Here is a 22,833-nt window from a genome sequence, read left to right as displayed (position 1 = left end):
CGCCTTCACTCAACAGCCATACCACCAATTGACACCTAGCAAGAATAAACGAATTAAAATAGCGACACGTACCCGCAGAATATTATACAATCGCAGTTGCAATGCTGTTGATAAAATTCAATAAAGACTCGCGTGAATGTGTGTGTGTACATGTATACAGAAATTCTTGCAATTTGCGCTAGCTGCCGCAAACACGTGGGCAGCCAAAACTCATTTTCTTTAATAACTTTTGTGTTTCTTGACCGATCTTGGTGAAATTTTCAACAGTATTTTTTATTATTCTTTGAATTATTCGTATATTCTCAAAAAGACAATTGCATTCAAATTGTGGCTTAAATGGAGGGTGGTTCAAATTTGTTTTTTTTTTATTTGTAGCTATGGTGTGTCGGCGGGGCGGTGGCAATAGCTATGAAATCAAAGATACTTTATATATACACACTATTCTCGAAGCTACATGTCTAGTTTGGTGACTCTAGCTCTAAAAACCTAAGAGATTTGCTAAAAGAACATGATTCGATATTGATTTTTATCAATTACTTCGAAACGGGGCAAGTTATCGAATATTGAATACAAACTCGTTCTGCGTGGGCACTAGGAGGACCTACAGCTAATATTTCAAGTCTCTAGCTCTTATAGGTTCTGAGATCCTTGCGTTCATACATACGGACGGACGGACGGACGGACAGGGCTAGATAGACTCGGCTTTTGATGCTGATCAAGAATATATACACTTTATGGGGTCGGATATGCTTCCTGTTGTGATGCCTGTTACATACATTTGCATAAAAACATTATACCTTTTTTACCCATTTTCAATGGGTTCAGAGTATAAAAAGACAAATTAAATTAAAAGCTTATAGCAGAAAAAGTATTTGTGAGCCTTAGAAACTTTTAACAAAAATGCATACCAAAAATACTTGGCATAGGCTGCCCATTCTTCTTGTTAGGCACACTGACAAGATAGATCTGCTAACGCAGATAGATGCCGTCATTAACTTAAAAACCAATGCAATTAAATTTAGGAATGTATCAGAAAAGATACAGTATCATAGATGTAAAAATGTAAACTTCAACAAAACTGATAGTGTTAATGTTAATAGGCTCAAAATCAGATCAAAAGTTTCTGCAGACTCTAACGAGACACTGTCATATAATACATCCTTAGTAGTCACAATCCGATAAACGGATAACCAGCCCATATTATTCACAGCTATATCCCTACCCAATAGAACCGACTTCGTAAAATATAAGACTTTCTAACGAAAGGAATTATCAGAGAGGCAAGATCCCCTATAATAATCCAATATCGACAAAAAGGAAACAAATGAGCTGGGTAATAAGAAAAAGCTGATGGGTATAGACTTTCGTAAACTAAACGAAAATACTATTCCAGACAAGTACCCGATACCATATATTTCTATGATTTTTGCAAATCTATGGAAAGCCAGATGTTTCACAACACTGGACAGGAAACAACACTTCACAGCACGGTATAAAGAAAGCCGGAGAAGCCAGGTCGGAGTATTTGACGTAAGAGTCAAACTCGTAGTAAACACAAACAAAAGACTTGCAACAAAAAGTCGAATCAGACTTGGAGAACACAGTCTCAATTAAGGGGAGTGTGGTCAAGCCTTGAGATAAATACCGGACGTGACATTAGTTAAGTTTTTGTAATAGCTTAAGAAGTTATCCTTTTCCAATACTCCAGGCTTATCCGCGGTACTTCTATATCTCACAGTGACTAATGCTTGGATTACCGACTATTCGCACATTACATTCAATTACATTACACACCGATTACATTCAAATAATAGATGGCTAAGAATTAGTTTGGAGCCAACGTAATTTCGTAAAGCACTCAGCTAATATCTTTGATTTCCTACACATAATGGATGAACCAATACGAATGCCAGACTTTTAACACAGTCTCACATGCAAGCGCTATTTGAAATAGATATAGAACACATGAGAAACTTGTTGTCCGCCTCACAAGTGCACCATAGGATGGCGAGAACCCCAGACTTTTTGGTTACAGCTTTAAAGACCGTGGCAGGCACCCTTGATTAACACCAAAATACTAGATCAGATCAACCGTATAACTAACACTATAAACTTCTTAAAAAATCCTTAAAGCAAAAACATTATTAATAAATTTATCACATTAGGCAACACAGCGTTGGTAAATGGAACCAAGTTTATTGATCGCAACAAGGTTGTGAGCAAAATCCTTGGAGTCGTATCCACGTCCTTGCTGAACGTTACCGGACACGATCGAAAATTGAGCCTCCCATTTCTACACTCGCTAAGTGAGCAGAATCTGCATGTCATCAAGCTGTCCACAGAGCAATGGAATTTTTAGACGGAATAGGAATTTCGGCGGCTCAATCTTCCTCTGGCAACGCATGAAGAAAATAGCACGCGCCTTTAATCATTTCTTTTATTACTGAGCTACAAGGCCAGCATTCTATATAAGTGAAAACGAACATCGATTCGCGCAGGGAGCCCGCCACCGGACACCAACAACATTGGATTGAGAAAGACGCCTACGGACACCATTACTGTATTCATCGTAGTAATCTGTATGCAAGCATTTATGCGCTTGTGTGCCTATGTGATTGTCTGCCTATTCGATGCAAATTTGACAAGATTTAAAGTTTTTACGACAACTGAATTTCCAGCTCTGAATACACACAGCATGTCATTATTTAATAATACTCGTCGAAAACGAACAAAAACGAAGTCACACAAAGCTGTCCCATCTATATGTTGTATAGTTAGTGATAATATGAAACAGCCAAACTTTATCTGTTAACAAACTTTAAAAATCTGGTATGTTTGGTTTTTTTTTTTAGAAGTGAGCTGGTATTTTCCAGCTTTCGATCATTTCTCGAAAATCTCATATATATATATATATGTTTATCATTCATATACTTTTAAATGTAGATCATTAAATATAATATATTTCAACCATTTTTTACGTTTTTTGTCTTTAAGAAAATTGTATGTTGCTCTTCACGTCTGTATTTCCATAATTGCATTAGCAAGGCGGCATTTTAGATATTAATTCCAAATGGGAGTGTAGAAAATAGATTTTTTGACATGCTTCAATATTTTCGTAGTTTAATTCCATTTTTTGAAGTTTCTAATAATGTGTTGTTGCCCAGAAAGCGACCAAGAATATTTATCGGAATGAATTCCACTTTGGATTTTTCATCTGATCTCAAATGAGAGTACATGTATTTCCGAGTAGCTTTCGAATCTGCGCCCATGGAATGCGCTTTCCTAAATTTTTGCCATTGAAAGAATGGCATGAAAGACAACAATTTTGTTTTACTCTAGTGCTTCCGTATTTAAAGCTTTAATATAGTGCTTGTGGCAATATTATGTCATTAACGTTTTGGACATTATAATTTCCCAAATCTTCCCTCAGTAAGGCGGTACTTTATTTAACCACTTTGAAATCCAGATAACACCTTCCAATAATGCTCCACACAACATGGCTCTTAAATAGCTGCAGAACTTTCACTAATGCCCTTTATTTTGGTATATTTATGCGGTTTAGCGTTTGTTCCATAGGAGTCTTTCAGATTAACAGCATAAGTCATGGGGATGGAGGGTTACTGATTTTCATTGAATTGCTATACAGCCTTCAGGCCATTTGTCCTCCAATCCTTTACTCGTTTCGCAGAGTTTAGTATATATATAATTCAAAGAAAGACAAATATCGGCGTTGGTTTCCGTTGGCGCTCGTTGACGTCTTTCTTCGCCAGCAATTTCCCCAGTTTAGTTCAGGTACTAAATCACTCAAATCGTCCAGGTAGCTTGGATCGTTTTGAAAATTCAAAACCTGTAATCGTAGTTACGTGAAATAAAAACAACTTCTCTTGTGTTTGTAATTTCAAAGAAGCTGAGTTGCAATTGCGGATAAGTTCATTGCATATATTTTTTTTAATACGTAAAAGTAACAGTCGGAACAATATAAATCAGTATTGTTCCATACCATGGCTCTTGAAATTATTAAAGTAGTACTACGAGAAGCAAAAGTATATTTTTGTTTTGTGTGCTACTTGCTTTTTTTTTTTTTTTTTTTTTTTTTGAATAATGCAGTTGAATTCAAAAAATATTATTATAAATGGTTTGGAGCCTTATGTTTAAGGTTTTTCTTAATTTTATATTGGTAATGTAGGTACAACATACTATATAGCAGAAAGCATCAGGACTGCAACTACACGAATTTAGGAGCTCAAGGTTATTCATTTTATCTGGTATATATTTGGCAATTTCGTATTCCGATTAATGTAAGACCTTGTAAGCAGTAATTGTGTTAGGCAGTTATATACTTATAAACAAAATTCTATAGATTAACATGCTAACATGCGTTAACATGCCGTTATAAACTATGGTCAAAATATAATTCTTCGTTTTTTTGTTTGTTAAGAATTTTCGCTGGTAATACATATGGTTGAAGAAAATACTCCTTATTTTGGGATCAACAATTATACCGGTGGAAATTGATAATATCAATGTTGAGAACCGGTAGACGCAGAGCGCTAATCTACCCCTCGTGCGTTTGAGAGTCAACTTATCTGTACACATATAACGGGCAGTAGATTGTAGGGCCGAAGTAGCAGCGCGGGGGCGAACTGAATAGCGGATATAGGATAGCCGGCTTATCTTATGATTTTTAAGACCGAATTAAAGTAAAAAAATTGTCAAAATATCGCACGATTTTAATTTTCTTACTTCAAAAGAATATTGTTACAACCAAGTAAGAGGCTCTAGTCGGGAGTACTCGACAAGGAGATCCCCTGAACCCTATTTTGACAGCACCAAATGCAGCTCGTGCTACGAGCTTGTTTGCCTTGTTAGTAATTAAAATAAATTATTAAAAAAAATTTCCCTCATTAGGACTCGAACTCGTAATATACCGCACTGCTTGCAACCGCCTCTACTCAACAACCACACCAACAATTGAGTCTTGGTGAGAAAAAAACGGATTAAAATAATCGCAATTGCAATGCTGTTGATAAAGACGCGCATGAATGTGTGTGTGTACATGTATACAGAAATTCTTGCAATTTGCGCTAGCTGCCCCAAACTCATGTCCAGCCAAAACACATTTTCTTTAATATCTTTTGTGTTTCTTAACTTAATTGTGCTAAAGATTATTTGTATAATCTAAAATTGCATTAAAATTATCCCTTAAATTGGTGGGCAATACAAGTTGGTTTATTTACTTGATTAATAGCTATGTGGTGCTAGTGGGGAAGTGGCGATAGCTATAAAATTAAAGATACTTGATATATATATATACTATTTTATAAGTTACATGTCAAGTTTGGGGAATCAAGCTATAAAAACCTAAGGGATTTGTAGAAAAAACAGGATTTCGATATCGATTTGTATCGATTACATGCAAACGGGGCAAGTTATCGCCTATCGGAAACAAACTCGTACTCAGGTATATTGTATAGGTTCTGAGGTCCTTGCGTTCATACATACGGACGGACATGGCTAGATCGACTCGGCTGTTGATGGTAATCAATATATATACTTTATGGAGTCGAAATTGCTGCATTCTGCCTGTTACATACATTTGCAGAAGTTATAAAAAATCTTTCTAGCATCAGTAAAGAGCTTATAAATTATAATTCTGCAAGCTCACCTTAAAAAAAAAACTTTTAATACCATACTACTTTTTTTCTTAATTCCACATAACAATTTAAGTATTTTTTCGCCATATATATCAAAAAGGTAGGTTTGGTGACATTTGTTATTTGCGTATATTCAGTAGCCACTGTAAATTAAGTTTACAATTGCAAATTAAATTGTTTTTATTTTAATTTTTTGTTAATACAAATTTTGTGATTATTAAACATATATATAATTACTAGTGTTTTATAAAACTAATAACAAAACTTAAAATCTATATGGAAAATAGGCAAATGTATTAAAAAAGAATTTGTTACATCCGTGTTCATATAGACCATTTTCAAAACCGATTGCTTCCGCTTCCAAGCTTCCAGCCGACGAGCGCTGGAGATTAGCAAAATGGATGCACCCACAAGCGATGTGCTTATCGATGCGAAATTTATTCATTTTTCAAGCACTCGTGTTACAAAAGCCTGTCGCAACATTGCGACCACTAAAAATTAAAAGGGGAAAAATCAAGTTTAAAATTAAGCAACATAAAATCACAAGCCATAAAATTCTTAAAATATATTTTTATGAATTCAATCAGCAGTTAATTATTAAATAGAAGCCAGAAGGATATATTCTTACGCATATGTACTTCAAATGTAAATAAAATTGTATGTATATGTTCCCACATGGCTTTTCTGCAGTGTCTGGTCGTGTTCTCAAAACGACTGTACATATACTATATTATTTTTTTGTTTTTTTTTTTTTTATTTTTTTTTTTTAAATATTTTATTGTGAATATAATAATTACATTAAATTTTGCTTACAGAGTACAAAAATTATGAAAATTTCTTAACAGCTCTATTTCGCTTGTGTAGTGCTTCAAATGCATCCATTTCAGATTTCTCAAACTTTTTCACGGGTTTGCCTAAGCTTTTTATCTACAGAAGCTATTATAAATCGTATGTGTCCACATGAACAGAAGTTATGGAATTTCCTACTTTTAGAAAATGCAAGGCACATCTTTCAATGTTTTCTTTGCCTATTCCAAATTCAGACTTGGTGAACTTATTTAACCAGTGGATGCTTTACAACTTCGTGAGCTACACCCCCATCACCACTGCTATCATTTCCTGGTAGGAAAACTCATTCCTAGAAGTACATTGAATGATTCCGTCCAGAATTAAACACCTTTCATATGTTTCCGTCTCAATTATTTTAATATCGTGGAATTTAGACTTTTCTTTGTGAAGAACATCTTGAACTTTTAAAGAAAATGATTGACCAGGCCATAATTCATGTTCGATTTGATCAGCCCGTTTAAACGTTATAAATTTAGTAAATAAATTGAAAGAAAAAATAAACGTCCAAATATAAATAAGCACCGGCCCACAAATCTGTTCGATCTCGGAAGTTAATTAAACGATAATTGTGATAACCTTGTTTGTATTATATTGCTAATTTAAATTTAACAAAACAATCTTTTTAATCAATTACCAAGTTTTAATTCATTTTATTTATTTGAAAATTTCGTTTATATAGTGGCATATTCACAATACAATTTTAACCCACCTTACTTATTACATTGCATCGTGAAGCAGCTGAATTCAATACTCAGACTCGCACAGCCGCACCCAAATAATGTCAATATAATATATATACAAACCAAAAACCTGACCAATAAACAAAAGAAGCCAGCGAGATTTCAAATTATAAACAAGCTGCAAATGGTCATGTACTCCAATTATTGTATAGGCTTATAGTATGGCGTAAACCCATTTTTACCCTCAGTTCTTATCAAGCTACTCAATTGACAATTCGGATCAAAGCTATTTCGAAAAAATTTAAAGCTTCGTCCGATCGTTTTCTAAACTTATTTTTAAAGACCTTAGTTCAAGATTGTACGAGCGAAGTTTCAGTATTCGTCCGTTCGTTAACTTTCAAAGCACTACATAAAAATTTAATGAATTTAGTTTTTTAGCAATTCGGTTACATAAAAGTTTTTTGTTAACCGTCCGATTTTAAGGAATATAAATGAAAAGATTATTAGGGCGAAGGTTTTAGTTCCCCAAACTTATTTTCAAAGCCCTAAAAACTAAATTAATAAGTGTTTCAACGATTTTGGAAATTCCTCCCTCTTTTATTTCGCATTGGATCGGCTCACTCATTTTCGAGATATCTTTGTGAAAATTTATTTGTCATTTTTTTAATCGGGGAGAACAATGATATATTTTTAAACCACACATCCAGGAAATTTTCGTCGCGCAAATTGCGTTTGATTTGCAATGTGACATGGCGCGCCATTTTGTTAAAGTCACCCTTTTACACACACAGTTGTGGGCAGATATAATGAGCCAACACCACCGATTTCGATTCTTATCGACGGTTTCGATTTCCCTGAAGAAAAATAGATTAGATGGTTTTGCCCCAAACGCCGCCCAAGAATTACTTTTTACCCTTTGAACCCATTAAAAATAGGTTAAAAGGGTATAATGTATTTGTGCAAATGTATGAAACAGGCAGAAGGAAGCATCCCAACCCCATAAAGTATATATATTCTTGATCAGCATCAATAGCCGAGTCGATCTAGCCATGTCCGTCTGTCTGTCCGTCCGTCCGTCCGTCTGTATGAACGCAAGGATATCAAAACCTATAAGAGCTAGAGACTTGAATTTTAGCTGTAGGTCCTCCTAGTCCCCGCGCAGACCGAGTTTGTTTCCGATAATCGATAACTTGCCCCGTTTCCAAGTAATCGATAAACATCGATATTGAAATCCTGTTTTTTGAGCAATTTCGGCAATTAATATGAGCTAAAGTCACCAAACTTAACATGTAGCTTCTAGAATAGTATAGTATATATGTATTTTTCATTTTATACCTATCGCCTGTTGGAAGAAGAGGGTTCAGGGAATCCCCTAGTCGGGAGCTCCCGACTAGAACCTCTCGTTTATTGTTTTTTTTTTAGCAAATTAATACGCTTATACATATGTACAACACAAATTATTATTTTAATTACACGGTGTAATTAAATATTTATTTGGACCACTATTTCATAAAATGATAATTGACTAATTGAACGCACAGCCCAAACCGTAAGAGCTAGGAAGCTGAAATTTTCACTGTAGTTACCTTATGTGATGTAGGTGCACGTTATTTTATACGTAACACGGGCAAAGCCGGGTTATACCCGCTAGTAATGTATAAAATAAATTAGGTATTTATATATATATACTATACTATATATATATATATATATATATATATATAGTTAATATATAACCACACTTTATAGCTGCAATAATTTTAAAATATTCAAGTTCTATTAAGAATTACATTTAGAATTTGTAATCGATAACGAAACATTGCACATGTTACGCGACGGTTTGTCAATCGAGGGGCAGCGCGTACATAAAGGCCATCGGCAAAACTACGCAAAACAAAGGTAACAAAACTACTAAAACTCAATAACATTCGCACATCAATCGGCGGTTGCTGTTGTTGCCATGGCGCGCCCGCCCATCCTGTGGTGCTAGTAATTTATTCACATTTCACCACCCTTTAATTTCAGATTTAAGACGGCACTTATCGGGACGACGTGGACATTCTCTTCCCCTCCATCAACAAACTTAACCGGTCATTTGTCTATCTGCATTGTAGGCGTATAATTCGTTACCTTATAATTAAAACAATTAATCTTAATTTCTAAAATTTTAGCCGTTTAAGGAACAGTTCGTTTACGGCATAACTAATCGCAAAGGATGTCACCGAAAGCTATTGTTAACCGTCGCTGAGATGTTAATTGAGTAATTGGCTCTCAACCAAGTGCATTCGTGCATGCATATACATATATATTACCAAACTGAAACTGGTATGTTGAAGTATTATATATAAGAAAAAAATTAATAAAATCGCTAAAATAAACTTAGCCTACCATAAGATCTCTCTGCGGCGCTAGGGCCGATGAAAATAAGTGTTTTGATGCTTATATATACGCTGCATAGTGTACAATCGATACTCTTTTTTTTTTGTTTTTCCTTCCTTTTCAGGCTTTCCTGGCATGGCCATAGCCTTTGGCCCCTCCCATTTCTGCGCACAAACACGATAATTCTTTAAGGTGAAATTTAAATCATGCCAGAACACAAAAAAAAAAACATTAATACTAAAAATATATTTATATTTTTTATATCTCTATATCGCCCCGAATTGAAAAACCGAGTCGGGCCGCCACTCGGGTTTCCTGACGTCCGCCTCTAGCCTGGGACACGGACGATGCTTGTCAGAAAGGACTCACACGGTACTAGCTTCTTCGCTGTTGGAGTCCCGCCTTTTGTGGGTCGCTTCTTCTTCTTGCGGTGTTGAGGGTCTCCGGCTGTGTTTAGGGTCTTCGGACCGGGGAAAAAATTTGGCGGGACTTACTGCCGTCGTTCGGCGTGAAATCCGGTTGTCTTGAATCCTTTTCCTTTTTGGTTAAACCTCTGTTAAATTTCTGTCTTCACGTTTTATTTGCCAATGTACATTTATATTTCATATGTGTTTCGAGCAGCACTAAATGTTTTTGAATTTTTTTTAAAAATATTTTTTTCTTATTTCTATCATTTATTCGGCACAATAATGCATAAAGCCACCCCTGCGAAATTTAGGGCGCTCTAAGGTACCTAGGTACCTAGGGCCCTCACCGATACATCGATGTATTGTTTCGCTACCCCTAGAGACTAACTCATGCAACATAAATAACTTTAGTAATTTTTACATATATTTTAAATTTAAATTAGCCTCCGCCATATCGAAAATTGCATATTTATAATGATTCATAATCGATAGTCACCAGCTCTCATTCGCTCATCTCAAAATGTGCGCGATAGTTTAAAATTATCGGAAATTCATCGTCAAGTAGTATTGTTAATGCACTAGTTATGCACTGCTTATATTTAATAAAACACGCAAACAAGTTAAGTTCAGGCGCCGGAAGTGGAACCTTGATAAGAAACTACGCGAAAGAGACACCAAATCCGACTCTTTTGGACGTTTCTTATGTGGGTGACTAAAACCATATATTGTATATATATAGAGGGTTTAAATCGAGGAATATTCGAATTCTGAATTCTTAATGCGAGTGATCCCCATGAGTGCTTGCGACCATTTAGTTATGCCCAGAGAGAGTAAGACTGCTGAGAGTGGCAACCAAAGTCTGAGCTTCGTGAACCGAACGATCGGTACCAAGCCGTATGTCGCTCAGTGTGTCTGTCATTCTTTTCATAATTAATGTATGTTAGTTTTTAATTCTTTACAGCCCAGAGACTTTTGTGTGTATGCATGTGCAGAGTGTACCTCGCTCCCACTCTTTACTCAGTGTACTTGTGTGCATCTCATGCTTCCTGCATAGCTTTGTAAAAAACTCCGAGGTCTACAAATATATGTATTGTGTGGATGTGCGCACAAGTAGAACACCGCAACTGTCGTCAGCTAGAAATATTTTCTTCAATGGGTTGGCGCTGCCTTCGGCATTTTGGTGGACCCTATTGTGCCTGTGGTAGCAAAAGGCACACACATTCAAATGCTCTATCATGTATTTCTGTGTTTGTGTGTGTGTATGCACAAGAAGCACCGCGCAAAAATTGAAAATTTCAAATTTTAAATCTTCAACAAGCAGACGATTAATTACCGTTGAATTTGGGCGTTGTGCACAAATGCATCTATAGTATCTGGATAGGCATTTCGGAATTCAAATTATGCTATATTTTATGATTTGAAGAATTAAAAGCGTGATGGTAAAATTTGACATAGGGATACAGAAGACTTGTATAAATACTTCGTTGATTGTTATCTATAAAAAATAAAGATTTTTATATATTATTGGGCAGCATTATCTTTTTCCAGTATGCTGAGTTTTCGAACTAATTTAAATGCATAATCTAGAAATTTTTGACTATTTTGATCGAGTTTATTCCACAATTAAGTTCTTGTGCAATCGTTTTGCAAAATTTGCGATCCAACGGTGATGGGACTATAAACATCCATTCATTCAAAATAGAATTTATAAAAGCAGCTTAGGTATGTAGAAGATCAATAGAGACTGCATTAAACGATAGATCAAAAAAGCCGATTTTTGTTTCTATCACCATAGCGATGCGCACAAATTCATTTTTATGATATTTGGTCTCGTTTCGCACGCTTGGAATGAGGAATGATGTAAAGTACTTGTTTCACACGATACTTGAACTACATTTTGTATGCCAAGAATGTAACCAAACCAATACTTTAAAACTTAAATACAATATGAAAACATGAGAAATATATAGTCAATCATATTTTAAATCATATATAAATTTGTCTTTTCGGCATTGATTTTAATTAATTATAATGATGAAAATCACACAAAACGGATATATACAACTTTTTTGTTTACTATTAAATCGGCTTTAAATTAATTTGAGGGGTGTTTCACACTTTAAATTCGGAGTTTTGTAGAACATTTTCTTAAGCAATCATAAATTTCTTAAACGACGCAATGAAACAACAACAAAAAAAAACAATTTACAATTTTTTAAAGTAAATTTTAAATATGTATCGTGGTTAATTTTTTTTAGTTTTAGTTTTTATATTTTTTATTTTATTTTGTCTCGGTGCGGTTATTTTTATGATATTTTAATTTTGTTCGGCATGATTCTATTTTTTATAATGAGGGTTAGGCTCCACTCCTGAGTTCACGCCCGCCATTGAACGCGACCAAAGTCAAACTTCCTTATGTCTAACTACAACGCGATCGGTTCCAAAAAATTGGTACACGTATGCCTTCAAATTATGGACACCGTTGCTGCCCATAGCACAGCTGCATATTCAGGTCAATGGTTGAAGGGTACCGCAAAGAGCGCCCGTTCCGCCCCTCTGTTACTGTTTCTCTCTCTGAGCGAACCGCTAACACACATTTCCCAGCTTAGAGCAGTGGATTGTGAGATCGACGTTGCCAGCGTCACCAAATTTTGGGCGGCCTAAGACCCCTAACACACTGACTCTGACCATCGACTCCCAATGCAACATCACCCAGCCGGCCCCTCTATTGAACAGGGTATCGAAATGTATGGGTTTAACTTGAAAGTCTTTCAGCAAGTACGAGTTATTCCCGACTCGATGGACTATTCTGGCCTTTAGGAATATCCTAGAGAATTATGACTTCCCAAAGGCACTTCCCCCAGGAATACTCGAGATCGGGCATTGTAATTTGCCCCGTTCAGGAACATGTGATGTTCGAAAACCGCAAAGAATGCGGTCACACCGGTTGCCGAGTGTATCGCGTTGTGTATGGTTACTTTTATTTCTGGAAATAAAAGTTGCCCACTCGCTCTAATTGCCGACAACACAGTGCGGTTAACGCGCTCGACGCGTAGACCATGGTGCGCATATGCGAGGCTCTGAAGTCTTCGATCATGGTCTGGAGGATATTGTGTGAGAATTTGCGTCCATTATCAGAGTGAATGACCTCGGGTACTCTAAATTTGTAGAAGTCTTCGTTGTTCATTTCGTTAGATACCGCAGCTTACCGCATCGTTTTTAAATATGTTAACTTCGTGAAATGGTCGACTAAAACGAAGATCATCGCGTGCTCGGAGTTTTCTCGCTCGGTCACAACCTCTTCTACCTTCGACTATCGCAATTTTCTTTCACGTCCCGCACTATCTTACCCAATCCCTTACCTGAGAAGCCATGCCGGGCAAGTAAAACTGACGGCACTAGGTCTCGAGTTCCTGTTACATCACCATGGCCATGATACAATCTACATGATGGCACACACAACTCCCACACTGTGCCTTCATACTCATCTTCTGGGCGACCGAATCCCATGCGCTTAAAAGGCAGATGTCGCTCAACCAATGGTAACTTGACCTAATGCTGCCATTCAGTACAAGAAATTTCCTAAAATTTGAAATCTGCCCGAAATTCCGCTGACTCGAACTCGGTGGTCATAAATCATAGCAGATTTTCAGGATAACTGCTTACCGCTTCGACACTGCATGATAGAGAATCGGATTCGACGCTCTCATTCACTTAACTGTGCTCAATGGTAAAAGTGTAACCTTGAAGTTCCAATGACCAACGATCTGGTCTCCGGTTAGGTCCTGATGTCTATAGCCATTTTAAGCTAGCTTGGTCTGTGATGCACGTAAATGGCATTTATGGCTTTTATGTACGGTGTAAATTTCTTGTTGGGCAGTATAGACGCTAAGCACATCTTTTCCGCGACGAAATAGTTGCGATGGTGTTTATCCAGCTTAGCTAAAAAGAAGGCTATGGGTTGGAACAACACAGCTGCCACTTTCAACTGCGACACATCGCAATGCACAAAAACGGCGCGGAAAAGATATTACGCACAAGCTTCTATGCTGCTGTACTCATAAATGTTTTGGCTTAGGAGATTCGCTTTATTGCTATAGCTCGGTCGGAGTCCATGCGTTGCGTGCCACCATCAACAATAATGCCGAAGTATTTCAAATCCTTATATCAGTGTAATGATTTGTGCAGTCCTAAGGAGAGATTTTATTTCCACTGTCCTACTCGTCGCAGGTAACTTAAATTACCCGATATTTTATACATGGTTAGCGATATCGGGTAGGGTAGATGTGTAATATTTCGCTAGGTCCATCCCTCCCAATCCCCTATGTTCAAAAGACAAAAACTCCTTCTTGACCGGCTCCAACTCGATCCTTTCCTCGCTAGACAATTTCTGTGAATCCGGCTATAATTCGGATTTTTCATCTTCTTCCCCATTGTGCGTCAACGAAACGGCCTGTAGCCCTTCCACTTGAGTCTCCGTGGAGATTAGCTTCTTAGGCCCCAAACGTATGTGGCATGGTTAAATGCTCGTTAGAATCAATTTCAAAATAGGCTCGCTGTTCTAGGTAATGGCATATACAAATCTTTATGTTTTTATTTTCCTCTCCATGCGAGATTGGGATTCCATTCGACAGATAATCGATCTATCCTCTCCTCCCGGCTTCGGACTATCGAAACGTAAAAAGAAAAAGGCGTAACTTGAGTTGGCTTCCCTTTTCCGTTAGTTCCATGCTCTAGCATGATTTAAGAAGAATGTTTTATTCACATCTTGAACTTGCAAGAAATTTCTATAAACCATGGCGGAAAGACAGAAAAATTACAATTTCATAGAAGTGCCGATGTTAGTTTCTCGCACATCGATGACATTATAGTACCGCACACGGTAAAATATATTCAAACAAATGATTTCGCAAAACACTGCAGCATTTTCGGCCTCTGACGAGGAGCTTCCTTTTAACCACGATTCGCACTGAAGATCCGATTTTTTCGAAATTATACCCTCAGCCAAGGGCATAATGCAGACGTTTACAAAAACAAGCGTCAAGCTACCATCAAATTTTTCTCGCGGAACGGGATCGACAAAAAAAATGCGTTTTTTGTAATCGGGGGTAAGTACGAGTTCTGTTGTCTACTGAAAAATGCCGGAAGCATTCTATGTCGATGATGTCATTGTCTTCTCCGAAAACGCAGCAGATCAAGAATATAAATCTGCGCTCTGACGCTAAAATGAGAGAAACGAGAGAGAAACCCCAATTATTTAAGGAGAGCGTTGAGTTCTTGGGATTCATAGTAGTTAGCGGAGGAGCAAAAACTGATCCAGAAAAGGTAAAGGAAATGCAAGAATACCTAGAGCCAAAGAATTTGTTGGCCCTCAGATCATTTCTTGGCCTTGCGAGCTATTATAGGTACTTCGTAAAAATTATGCATCGATAGCGCGGCCACCCACAACATATTGAAAGGCCAAACTGTCACACTTAGCAAACATATGTCTAGGAAGATTCAAATCGATTTCGACAAAACGTCGATTGTGTTAGAACTCAGGTAGATTTAGAAGAGGCGCGTTTGCCCTTGAAGCATAATCGCATACTCTTCGGAAGTAAGACCCGCCACATAATCAATTTCGACGACAAAAGCACGCTCTTAGAAACACTAAAACTCATGGTGAACCCAGATGTAGTAAATGCGATTAACTGCGATTATCCAACCTTGGGTTGCTTTCATTACGCCTTGGTACAGAGCCTTCCAGCCACTTAATTCTAGCATTACAAAAATATTGCGTAGGACATAATAAACAAGAGCGAGCAAATGGAAATAATTACTGCTCAAGAGAACATAAAACAAAGAAGCAGACACTGCTATCTCGCACAATAGTGGAAATAAGAGGCCCCATTATTCAGCTAGTTAACCTTTTTTCTAGAAACAGATGTTATTTAGTGCAACAACGAGGCGTCTTTAAATTCTAAAATAATCACCTCCACGCCACGTCTCCAACGGGCAGGTAGAACGATTTCATACAAATTTAGGAGAGATTGCGAGATTTTTAACACTCGACAAAGGAGTGAACGATACAGTTGAATTGATTTCACGTACTACAGTATAATACAATAGGTCAATACACTCGGTCACGGATAAAAATAGACGTTGGAGAAAGATTATTCCACAAATGAATAACAGACGATAGTATAACGGGCGATTTGGAAACAAGTTAAGCCCAATTTGCTCAGAGGAAAGAGTAGGAAAAACTCTGTTCTTATTAAGGGGAGGCTGGTCAATAAGGACAACCCAAAATAACGATAAAGCAATTTTTTATTCCTATACATATATTACGTTACAGTATAGTAAATAGGGCTAGACTTTTCTATAGTCATGATTCACTCGTGCTGGTGCTGGTGTGGGAACAGCAAAGCTTCGTAAGGCACTCAAGCAATCTCTTCGAGTTCTTGAGCATAATAGATGAAACGTCAATAATGTCTGAGTGTAACCGCCACTACTCAACAGCAACAACAACAATTGAGTCTTAATGAGAAAAAAGCTGATTAAAATAGCAGCACAGAAAACAATACAATCGCAATCGCAATGTTGTTGATTGAAATCAATAAAGACGCGCGTGAGTTTTAAGTTTGAAGTTTCCAAATATCTACATAACATATAACTTTAGTAGTGCAGTTCAAGATAATGGGGGTAGGTTAAAATTTTCCACGGGCAATAAATTTTCTTATATGGTTAAGAAAAGATTATCTAGGATTAGCTCTACATAAGATAAGATCCGCTTTTTAGGGAGCATTTGATGACTCTTGCTCTATTGCGCCTTTTATCAAAATTGTGTATATTGTCTAAGAGTCTGTTATTTTAATACATGACTAATACAGATCTGCAAATAATTATTTGTTATTTGGTGCGCCATATTTCAAAGCCATCTAGTTAGATTGTAACAAGTCTAAATATTCTTACGAGGTCTCTAGTTAGAAAGCAACCGCTGGTGTGTAACACTTTTATTATGCGAGATCTGAACAACGCATCATAGGCATCGGATGTTCTGCAGACATCTCTTCCCTTCCTCTTTTCAAACGATTAAGGCCAACGGTTATTCTCAAAGTATTTTTTCGACGCATCAAAAATAAGCAGGCAAATGTAGAACGTGAACAAGCCACCAAGCTTAAACCAAATGTACATACATTTATTTAAAAATTCTAATTTTACTTTTTCAATACATCTTTACAAAAACTTGGTATTTGTTAGTTTCACTATAGTTCTGACAAAGTTGGAATAACTTATCAACATCGGACCAATATATCAAAAAACAGTATTATGCACGACCGGTTGAAAATTAAGTTCTTGCATGAAATACTTATTTGTTTTCTAAGATATCTTTACCAAATTTGACATTTGTTTATATTCTGATATATGAACGATTTATTGTACTTGTTAGTAATCTTACCCAACAGTTTTATTTTAACGTCAATTATACAATGATTAAATGAGTACACACGCCCACGCGGCGCCCCGACAGGGAATGTGTTTCTTCTCTCTTCTTTTCTCATCTTCAGAATATGGTATTTTCATTCATAAATTGTTTTTAAGTGATTTTCTTTAACAATATGAAATTCGAATGTGAGGATGGGATATACCAAAGATCAATATTAATATTAGAAAACCGGTGCTTTCTTTCGATATGTATTATTCAGTCAAAATATGGGAATTTAAAAAATAAAATTAACTTCTGTGATTGATTAATGTCTACAAGATACAAGAATATAGCCTAGTTTTGTTTACAGAATACGAAAACATGAATGCTTTATGGATTTAGATATGTCTTCTGTTTGTTTACACAAACTTTGTAACATGAATTTACACAACGTACTTTGACTCTTTTCACTTATGTATTATATTTCAGGGTAGAACAAATCGAATATGTACTTAAGTTCATACATATGCAAGTACATGCATTTGAACACTTGTATATTTTAATATGTATACATACACATTTTTTTTGTCTACGGATAATTTTCATTTATTTTATATGGATGAGGACTGTTAGTACATTCGTTTAAACCAAATGTTTATATAAAATCATAAACATGTAAATATTAATATATACATATGTTAATAAAACCGTCCATGTATATACATATGTATGTATACATACATATGTGCATATATGCGTATGCTCTTTAGTTTGTATGCAGATGTAATCGGCAGCAAATAAAAAAACATGTATGTATACAGAAAATGCTCTTTCTAAAACTTAACGTGTTTTAAATACATTAAGATATTAAACACTGCTTACTCACACACATATACATATACATATATGTATATATACATATGTGTAAATATATATACATACATATATACATAATTTTCATTGACATATATACCTATTTGAATAAATACGTTTACAAATGGGTACCTGGGATCCGGTAAAATTAACTTTTTGCTGGCTCTTGCTGCTGGCGTGCACTTTGACTTTTCCATAGCCATCAAATAGCTGACATCAGCTAAAACAGCCTCCAAATCTGCCATTTCAGTAGTTTATACAATATGTGGTTTGTTTACGTTTATATGGTTCTCTTAGAAAGGAGTGAACTTTATGGGTCAAAAACGAAATATTCAATTTTAAAGCACCAAGGTATATAACAACTGAGAATAAATAAACGTTTTTCTAAAAATGATCAATAAATAGTCTTATTTATGCGTTACTGCCCGAATTTAATAATATATTTCTTGTTTTGAACACGACTGCAAACGCTGTTTACCAATGCGTTTAATGATATGGTATTTTATAGTCTCAGTTACTTGCCAAAAGTACTTTAAAAATGTATTACCAGTGAAGACATCACTAATAAACGTTACTGGGTATTGAAATACAAATTAAAAGTATGTAACCCACAGCGGCTCTTGAAAAAAGCAATTGTACCAAAAATTACAAGAAAATACATGGTATTGTAAAAATATAATTTATTGGATATTTTCTAGCCTTGCCCGTGGCAAGTTTTGTGATTACAATTTTAGATAAACAAAAGTTTTTCACCCAGTTTCCTGCCGTGGGTAGACTTACTACCCGAGAGAGTCTAGTCTAAATTTACATGAAAATATTTTTAAAGTCCATCGAATGAGGAAGCAAAAAAATGGAAAAAATATCCTCCTAGCTACGAAGCATTCAGTCAGTCAGTCAAGTCGAATAGTTTTACATATAGCGACACTCCACGACTATTTGAAAATATGTTTGAAGTCCATCAAATAAAGAACCAAAAGTTAGAATCAAAGGTTTCTTCTCAAGATAGTCTTGCATTGAGAATCTTAAAGTTTTTGACCCGCATTTTACATCCAACAGCGGTTGATTTTGCGAACAGATTTTGTGAAAATCTTTGAAAAAAAGCTTTTATATCACGTTTTTTTTTTTTGTCAATTAACTACTGTTGCGGAGAGAATTTCCAAAATTTTTGAAACACGTATTAATTAGGTTCTTATGTAGGGATTTGACAATGAGCTTGAAGAAAATCGGAAAGAACTTAAAACTTACCAAAAAAATATTTGAACCGCATTTTCCATCAGGAAGCTTGCATTATGCGAAAAGTGTGAAACTCATCTCAAATAATATTTCATTAAGATCCTTGAAAACGAATCTTAATGCGAAACTTCACCTACCAATTCCCCCAAAGGATGAATGAATTTTCAAAAAAGTGTGAAACACCCCTGAAAGAAAAATCTTTGAAAGTGAGTGAGAAAATCGGAAAATAAATAAAAAGTTACATATAGCCGTTTTTCACGTTTTTCCATACTTGAGGGTGGATATTCCCAAACCCAAATAATCAGTCGGTCATGACAAACAGTTATATTTATAGAAATATATATGTACATAGCACTAATTTGTTTTATTTATTGTTAAAAATTATCACTATCTGTAATTTAAATGTATTGGGCAATAATGGACCAACATGGACATAACAAACGATAATATAACTCAAAAGGATCAAACGAACGATACTGGGGCTCGAAAGACGATAACGATCCATAAAATGACTCGAATGAACGGCAACAGACGAATATTGCTGGGAGCAGGCCTTAAACACTAATTAGATACTACGTTGATTCGTGCGAGAGTTCCTTAGAATGTGGCATATTATCATCGAACGTCACAGTTTTGGCGCTCTTAGAGACCTGAATCGTAACATCCTTCACGGTCTGCGAAGGCGGAGGGCTGCCCGTCATGATGAACACGTATTAGCACTGAAAAAGGAAAAAGACCAGTCAGTAACAAAATATAAAAAGTAGAAAAAAACGAAAAGAAAGGAAGACCGAGCCAGCCAGGCAGAGGCTGGTGTATAACACTCAATACAAAAACTAGAAAGAAAAGATCAAGAAGCCGAAACAAATATTTCAAAGAAAATTGTATATAAAGAGCACATGTGTAAACATTCGTAGGCTTCACATATAAGTCGAGTCTTCAAGATCTTAAGTGTAACATACGCAGTGACGAGCAACGTGATATAAACTGTGTGGCTTCATTTTTCCAAATATATTTGCCCTACAATGATGTGCCATTTGGACAAATCTTAATGAACAAGACCTGACTCAGTGTAACAGATAAAGAAAGTTCAAACATACGGCGAGAGACTGTCGCCAGATTTTTTCTTTTGTTGAATATGCCGAACAACATTAATCGGCGGAGTAACCCCCGCTTAAAGGGATGTAGAAGCCCTCTAAGCAAAGGATGTAGTCACAAGAATAGAAAAAGTAGAGATTGGTGGAGACAGTACACTCTGAGTATTTGACCGGCGATTGTACTGCACAGCCGTCTTCGGGATCATCGAGCAGGCATTTCATTGAGTTTGGGCCCTCGGCCATCTAAAAAAGGTGAAAGTGAAACTTCCCTCGCCCGACTTTGCCACGATAAGGTCCTACTTATAAAATGCCTGTCTTTGGCCTCATGAGCAGATGACGATGACGGCATGATGGTCTCTCCAAAATCGCTGCAGGTAGCCGCAGATTTCGTACAGGCATACGTAAATGCTTTCGCTGACTGGGCCAATAGGTGGAACGTTATGGTCAACGCTCAGGCTCCCCTTTCTGGTTTGTGGTGTACCGATCACTACTAGTAAAATTGACCCAGTCGTTGGTTGTATCGTTGGCTACATATCAAATTAATTAAGACCGTTAAACCGTATCTGACTACACTACTTGCAACCATCTCTACTCGAAAGTCATAGTACAAAATACACTTTTAATGAAGGAAACAAGTAAGAGGCTCTAGACGGCGGTTCTCCTCTTCTACCAACGTCATATGCAGCTTGATAAAGGAACTCGTTTGCGTTAGCATCAATAAAAACAAATTAAAAAAAAATGAATAGTTCCCTCAATAGGAACCGAACTCGTACCAAGTTGCTAACGCCTCTACTCGACAGCCATACCAACGATTCATTCTTATCGAAAAAAAACTCATTTACATAACAGCATATGTACACAGCACAGAATACAATACAATTGCAATTGCAAAGCTGTTAATAGAATTCAATAAATTCAATAATAGAATAAAATAAAATACTCGGCTATGATGCTGATCAAGAATATATATACTTTATGGGGTCGGATATGCTTCCTTCTGCCTGTTACATACATTTGCACATACAAATTATACCCTCTTAAGCCATTTTTAATGGGTTCAGGGTATAAAAACTAGAAGAAACAAAATAAAACGTGTGGTGTGCACAGGACAAGAATCAATAAAGTTTTTATGCTGGGGCAAAGACAAATCCAAAACAATTCAAAACGAGAAACTAAGGGTATATAAGGACCGCCGAAGGACGAAAATACTAAATTTGTTGAAATATCTTTGAAAACAGTATATATGGCCATATAAGATTATGCTATATACTATAGCCAGGAGACAATCTGAAAAAATTTAGGAACACGGAAATTAAATGTTTCTATTTTACATTAGTAGAAAAAGACTTACCGATAAGTAGCCGCCTCACACCAAACTTATCTCACCCATTTTTGTTATGTGCAAGTGTGTATCTATAGATATACAAAAATATGGAAATCTTTAGTAAGCGTTAAAAGTAGTAGAAATAGTTTGGTAAATTGAATTTCATGATGCCGAAGGTGGAAAAGGAGAAACATACTTTGAATAGAAGGCTTAGGAGCGGGATAGAGTTCATTGGAGGTAGAGGGTCCAAATTTCTGAATCCAATAACGCGCTCCCAATCGCAGAGAAACCAAGGCCAATATCTGTCCGAACTGGCTAGAAGCTCCCAATCAGAGGCCATGGATAACTCCATCAAACCGTGGGAGGACAACACAGTGGGTGTCATGGGAGAGAGGAGCAATCGACGTCGGCAGCAACTCAGGAGCAGCAGAGAGTGGCTACAATCCCCAGCGAAATAGCACCGGCTATAAATTTGGCATCGTTCTAAGCCTAAGAGACCTATCGCAAGACCTAGCCTCCGAATTCTCATCATTGCAGGCGCAAATGAGAAAAGGCATGCTCCAGTTCATGAAGCAGATCAGCGACACATAGCCGAGACGCGAGCTGACACTGGAGCACGACAGAGTGAGGAAGTGGCTTCTCAACGGATGCCGCATGCACCGGAGCAAGGACACAAGCCGGAATCCAGCAACAGTTCCAGACCAGGCGTTCAAGTTTTGAGCTGGAGTAAGAATTGCGCGAAAGAAACCAGAATCCAGGCGAGACAATCGATGAGTACATACAGGCGATTTTAGGCCAGCGCTCTCGATTACCAACGCCGTTCTCCGATCATGACCTAATAAAAGTAATGAAAATTAATATTAGTGATGCTGTTTCCAGAATTATGTACCCCATATACATCACCAACATGGAGAGACTACGGGTATAGTGCCATG

General features: G+C 36.6%; 1 protein-coding gene across 1 annotated transcript in view; it reads right to left on the bottom strand.

Annotated features, from left to right (window-relative positions):
• Nucleotides 1-18,736, bottom strand: part of LOC135426864 (G protein-coupled receptor kinase 1) — an 87,387-nt gene extending 68,651 nt beyond the window's left edge. Inside the window, exon 1 of the mRNA XM_064680191.1 lies at nucleotides 18,380-18,736. Within this exon, the coding sequence (XP_064536261.1) occupies nucleotides 18,380-18,492 (113 nt within the window). The 5' untranslated portion in view covers nucleotides 18,493-18,736. The remainder of the gene's footprint in view (nucleotides 1-18,379) is intronic.
• Nucleotides 18,737-22,833: the final 4,097 nt, after the last annotated feature.

Source organism: Drosophila montana, unplaced genomic scaffold, assembly GCF_035044405.1.
Source record: "Drosophila montana isolate Dmon_TW-CO22-7 unplaced genomic scaffold, ASM3504440v1 contig_2084_1, whole genome shotgun sequence".
NCBI lineage: Eukaryota > Metazoa > Arthropoda > Insecta > Diptera > Drosophilidae > Drosophila > Drosophila montana.
Note: the sequence above shows the minus strand (reverse complement) of the source record. Positions and strands in the feature narration are given on the sequence as shown.